Source organism: Glycine soja, chromosome 7, assembly GCF_004193775.1.
Source record: "Glycine soja cultivar W05 chromosome 7, ASM419377v2, whole genome shotgun sequence".
Classification (NCBI taxonomy): domain Eukaryota; kingdom Viridiplantae; phylum Streptophyta; class Magnoliopsida; order Fabales; family Fabaceae; genus Glycine; species Glycine soja.
Window position 1 is genome coordinate 3,240,905 of NC_041008.1, and position 6,000 is coordinate 3,246,904.

The 6,000-nt window shown below is 35.4% G+C and overlaps 1 protein-coding gene across 1 annotated transcript; it reads right to left on the reverse strand.

Annotated features, from left to right (window-relative positions):
• Positions 1–3,810: 3,810 nt before the first annotated feature.
• LOC114418177 (mitochondrial intermembrane space import and assembly protein 40 homolog) lies at positions 3,811–5,339 on the reverse strand. The gene is made up of 4 exons (XM_028383398.1): positions 5,073–5,339; positions 4,941–4,972; positions 4,741–4,866; positions 3,811–4,294 (listed from the first exon to the last, which is right to left on the reverse strand). Exons 1-4 carry the CDS (start codon positions 5,164–5,166, stop codon positions 4,109–4,111), a joined length of 438 nt encoding a protein of 145 aa, XP_028239199.1. The 5' UTR covers positions 5,167–5,339; the 3' UTR covers positions 3,811–4,108.
• Between the last annotated feature and the right edge of the window lie 661 nt (positions 5,340–6,000).

A 6,000-nucleotide genomic window follows, 5' to 3' on the forward strand; every position in this document is an offset into this window, starting at 1 on the left:
TTTCTTGGGTCTTATTTTTCCAATTTCCAGTTTTTAGCAGCTTGGCCTTCACAAGGAAGAGAAGGGTGATGCAGATTTTTCCAACCAATGTTCGAAACCTTTGGAACGAGTGGGAGCTCCGTGTTATGGTTCTGGCAAGCCTCAGCTTCCACAGCATCCTCATCTTGCTGGGGAACAAGAGGAAGTACTGCACCAGAACCATCCTCAGAATCACACTATGGTTTGCATACTTGTTAGCAGAATGGCTTGCAACATTCTCACTAGGTGTTCTTTCTAACAAAGTAGGAGAAAATGAAGGTGATTTTGTGGAGCCGAAATATGTCATTATATCTCTTTGGGCTCCAATTCTTCTCCTTCACCTTGGTGGCTCAGATACCATCATTGCTTACTCAATGGAAGACAATGAATTGTGGAGTAGACGGTTTCTGAGTTTTTGTGTCCAGGTTCTGATGGCACTCTATATCTCCCAAAGAGCATGGACAAACACTGATCTCAACATTTTGGCAATACCAATATTCATTGCTGGTATTATCAAAATGGGGGGAGAGGATTTGGGTTTTGTGGTCTGCAAGTAGCCAACAATTAAAAGAGTCCTTGTTCCCTGACCCTGATCCAGGGCCTAATTATGCCAAGGACATGGAAACATACATTGCAGCCTCTCATGAGGGGTTCATTGTTGATGTGCAAGGCCTTAAAACCCACTCAGTTGGTGATGATCACACTCATGCACCTGCTGAAGCCAATATCATCCCACTGCCACAAACTCATGACTCATATGGACCTGAAATTGTAGAGATTGCACACAAATTCTTGAAGACTTTCAAGCGGCTTTTTGCAGATCTTATCCTCGATCAGCTTCCATGATGTCTTAGAAAGCAGGTAGTCTTTCGAGAATGGGAATGGGAATGGCAAGAAAGTGTTTCAGGTTATTGAAGTTGAGCTTGGATTTATGTATGATCTCTTCTACACCAAAGCAGCTGTGACTTATTCTTTCATGGGGAGTTTTCTCCGTTTGGTCACACTATCTTGCCATGTTAGTGTGTTATGTGGCTACTTTGTCATACAGAAGAATCAATATCCAAAGGTGGAAGTGTTTATCACATATGTGTAGACTTGAGCAGCTTTTTGGTTCACATCAGAACATCAATTAACCCGTCAAATACAACAACGTCATAATTATAATCATAAATGAAGAATTACAATACAGCAAATATTCCAAAATAAATCCTAATTTGATCATCTAAGGGCATTTTTCACAAGCTGAGGGGAAGCTGAGAGGAAACTGTCAGGAAAATCTCCACACACTATGGGGTGTGTTCATGTAAGGGGATTGCCCTCTTCTCCCTGACCTTCACAAGCTGAAGAACCTTAAAAATATAAAATTAGCTTTCCAGTTGACAGAAACAGAGAAAGAAATACTTGCTGAGAAGATTGTGCAGCTGAACCAGCTTCATTCACTGAAACTTAGATCAGTCAATGAAATTGGCGATCCTAAGAAACTAATAGTGAACAGTATGTCAAAGCTGGAGAATCTCTCATCCCTCCAGGTCTTCGGGAAATTAGAAGATGAACTACATATGAGATGCCTCCCGCAAAATCTCACTAATCTCACCTTGTCAAAATCAAAATTGTCCGAAGATCCTATGCCAGAGTTGCAGAGCCTACTCAAACTTAAGTCACTTTGTTTCTATGAAGATTCTTCTCTTGATTAAGGTACATAATATGCCAAGGCAATTCAGGAATTATATCTTAAATCCTAAGAAGACACTGTTGGATGATGTTGAGATTGATTATGATTGAGGGATACTCACTCTGGATCTCGCCCTTTAATATCAAACAGGTATGCTTTTCCCCACCCCTACTTGACTCCCCCATCTTTCATAATGATAATTTACATCTTCTTGTTGCAATTTGTCAAAGGTTTGTTCTCATTTTTGTTTTTGGGATGTGCATCAGAACAAAGCAGACGATGGTGTTGTTGAATTTATGTTTCAGTTTTCCTTGTAGCTCAATGTCCTTCCTAAGCATTCCAAACTTTCAGTTTCAGAATAAGTGATGGCTTTTTATGTGTGGCGTTATGAAGGCTCTCCATGTACTTCTCAAACTGTCGCAGTGAACTCAAATAATTGCATTCTTATTTTAGAACAACGTTAATTCACATTGTTACGTCATTATAAAAAATTCATGTAACAATTTCTGTGCGTTACTGAATAACTGCGTTGTTATTTTTAAACGTTAATTTACATGACTACTACGTTATTGCTAACAATTCGTAGAATAAAGATACGATATTTTGTTTCTAAAGTAAGCAAGTAAAGGTGTATCCGCTCTTCATTTAAAGTTTACCGTGATCATCTATCTAATACATTAAAATTTAAACGTGGATATGCACTATATTTTCTCACATTAAGGACAATCCCACTTTAGTAGATCTTTTTTCCCAAAAATAATTGAGAGGTTTGCGTCGTTTTCTAATTCTCATATTGATGAATTTATTAGAGAAACTGGAGAATAATCTTGGACTGCAGTGTTTTCCAGGGAAATGATGGAAAATACTTGGGATTAGAAGCAACGCAAATCATAATGGTATATTTTTCAAGAAGTTTATAAGGAGAGATCAAATGTATGGCAGGGAAGAAAAGTTAATTTCGTCATCTTGTTTGAAGATGTAAGATTGATTGAGTGGTTAAAAAAGAAAAAAAAATGAAGAAAAAATCATGAGTTCAATAGCTGGTGTTGACAAAAAAAACTAACAAACTAACAATTAACATATGTTGATAAAAAAAAAAAAAAAACTACATCATCTTGTTATTTATATAGCCCAGCATGATTCATCATAAGAATTTTCTTCTTACCGACAAAGTAACACTCTTCAGTCACTCCTTTCACCTTCATCATGCTTGGAACTCCAGTGACGTCCTTCTATGATAACTACATTGTCAAAATTATGGCCTACCTTTGTCATCATTTTGGTCAAGATCCAAAATAACAAAGAGTAAAAAAACTTCGTACCCCATTGCCCGGAGGCTTTTCGCTATGTGAAGGTATGAGGGAGGGATGTTGTAAGCAGCCTTACCCTTGCATATGCAAAGAGGCTGTTTCCGGATTTGAACCCATGACCAATAAGTCACCAAGACACAACTTTACCGCTGCACGAGGACTCGCCTTCAAAATACCAAAGAGTAAGAGTCTAATTTGAAATTGAAGAGTGGAGAGAGTGTAAAGGAGAACCAGAAGAGCGAAAGGAAGAATAGGGTAAAATCTACACTGGTTACAATTAATAAGATTTTTATTTTGGTATTAATAAGATTTTATTATGTATATATTAAAAAATTGGTGAGATTATGTATTATGCATCTTATTATTTGAAAATTATTTAAATTTCTCTGATTTGAATATTTAAACATAACTAAAGGGGAGATTAGTTTAAAATTTGGGTAATTTGTGAATAACTGTTATATTCTAGAAACAGAAAGGAGCCTTCTTTTATGCTAAAATTTTGAATAATTCTTGATGATAAATAAATAAATGAAGAGATTCCTACTGTATCATCACAACTAATGAAGATGAATGCAAACTTATAATTTTGCAAGCTTTCGTTTTTGGGATCAAAATTTATCGGTGCCCATAATATTTTATATACAAGCTTGATAAATCATTACACCATCAGCCTTGTTATCAATCTGCATCGCTTTTTATCCAGTCTATGTTCATCTTGCTCGCCCCTGAATTAAAGTTTGTGCAGCATTTTAACTTATTTTGATTCAAAAAGTAAGCAATAATATGATACAACCTAGAGAGGAAGTACTGTTTTTTTACATCCACGTAGATATTCATCAATTTCAATATATATCTAGAAGAGAGCAAAATATGAACAAAGCTGTCCAGTAGTTAGAAAGAAAGATGCAAGCATTTGAGTGCAATCCCAAAACTCTGTAGAAAAGAAATTGCACTTTTTATGATATAAAAGCAAGTGCACAACATGAAGCAACTTGAGGAATTGATATATCCTGTCACTTCTCTAATCAGGCAAAACTAATACAAATTCAAAATGAACTTAACACGACCTTATCCAAGTAGTTGCCCAAATGAGAGTCCGACTCTTCTCTTAAAGTCTGGATTTTGGACTTTGAGGTTTCCTAGACCATTTGGGAGGAAGTATTTTGTATTCTTGAACTGGCTCCAACTCCTTGCTTTCATCTTCAGCTCCGCCCAGAATGTCCTTAGAGAATGCATCTGGATTAGCCTTGATGCAGCTCTGCAGAGCAACAAATGGATGTACACAGTCCGAGCCCTGCATAATTGGAGCAAATTTCGTATTCCAACCCTCAATGAGAATACAGAAATCAAAACTTAAAATGTAAAATACTTCAAATTTGTCCATATTGGTTGCTAATTGCTATTGCAGAGTATCCACAATGATACAGTAATACAGACTTGCAAATTACCACAGAACTCTTAATAATAAAAACATTAAAATATCTCTGTAGCCAGGCTTTGAGGGTGCACGAAAGTACAACAAATAGTTGAAAAAACACTGTATGTTGTGGTTCACTAACCTCCTATCAAACAGGTTATGTAGAAAGGCTGATCTAAGTAGATAACATATAGGCTTGAGTTGTCACTTACTAACAGCTAAACCAGTTCAAATCACACTTGGAATTGTAGCTACATCCTGCTTTAGGAAACAAAGCTATGCAATCAATCACTAATGAAAGCAAAGTATGAAGAAAGATATACCTTTTCTTCGGAGGTACTCTTGAGAAAACACAGGAATGCCTCCGAGAACTGAGAGCCACAGGAACCGGTTCGCAAGTCAGCAATGCAAGGGCATTCAAGGGCTTTCTGAGCCATTTCCTCCACAGACTGAAAATTCCAAAATTTCAAATTATTTTCATTCACTCAACTTGCCAAGTTGAAAGTAAAAGATGAATGCAAACCTCAGTGTGTTGGCTTCCATATTCTGCAGCTTCTGCAACAAAGAAAAAAACAACACAATATGAGATTTCGTTTCAGCCAGACGTTTATACAAACACTTGAAGCGCATGAGAAATGAAACACGAAAAAACAACCTGCGAGGACGGATTCCAGGGAAATGGGATTGGAAGTGTCGTTGGTTGTGGTTTGAGTTTCCGTCACAGCTTCTGCGCTTTCAGTCTGACCCATTCTGAATCCTGATTTCTAAGCCCTCAATTCTGATCTGCCTCGATCGATTTTGGGGTTCGTTCAAGGTTCAAACTTCAAACTTCAAACCACAAACTACGCAACCAATTGTAACTTGTTATCTTCTCTCGCATGAAAAGGAATGTTTCCCTTCCAAATATTCCCTATAATGTAAACTACTTGGTTACTTTACCATTTTCTTTTTAAAGTCAAAGTTTTATCATCAAAATTCAAAATTATGTGTATTCATTTTATTTATTTTTTTAATGCGTTTTTAGCTGTAAATAATTGAGTAAAATAAATAAATAAATTACCCCCTAATAATTTCTCAATTGGAAGAGAAGAAAAATAGTTGTAAATAATAGAGTTAAAAATATATCTCTTTTTATCTTTCTTTTTTTTAATAAGCTCCATCTTAATTTATGAAATCCAAACAATGGGGGTATAACTTAACTTTTCCTTCTATCCCCCATTCATTTCCTCTCCTACCATCAATCCAACTACATCTTAAGGCTTTTTTTTCCCCTCTATTAGACTATAATGAAAACAAATTTTTGTTAATGAAGTAATCACAAAAGTATCTATCTACTTATTAATTTTTTATTAATTTATCAAGCATCACTTATCATATGTCTTGATCTATTTTTTTACAATATCTGTGACAATTCATTTGAAATACCTAAAATATTTTTCATCAATTATAATGTGAATGTAAAATCTATGTGCGTGAGAGGAAGGATAATTAACTTACTTTAAGAATAGTTCTAAAAAAAATTACTCATTATTGTTATCATTTATTTTCTTAAAATTTAATAATTAAGATTAATTATTTATTAA

Bases quoted from the DNA above. Each gene is read 5' to 3' on its own strand.
- LOC114418177 (XM_028383398.1), bottom strand. From the start codon at position 5,166: ATGGGTCAGACTGAAAGCGCAGAAGCTGTGACGGAAACTCAAACCACA. The intron at 4,973-5,072 runs GTTGTTTTTTCG...TCTTTGTTGCAG, and splicing joins CCTGGAATCCGTCCTCGCAG to AAGCTGCAGAATATGGAAGC. The intron at 4,867-4,940 runs GTTTGCATTCAT...TGGAATTTTCAG, and splicing joins ATGGAAGCCAACACACTGAG to TCTGTGGAGGAAATGGCTCA.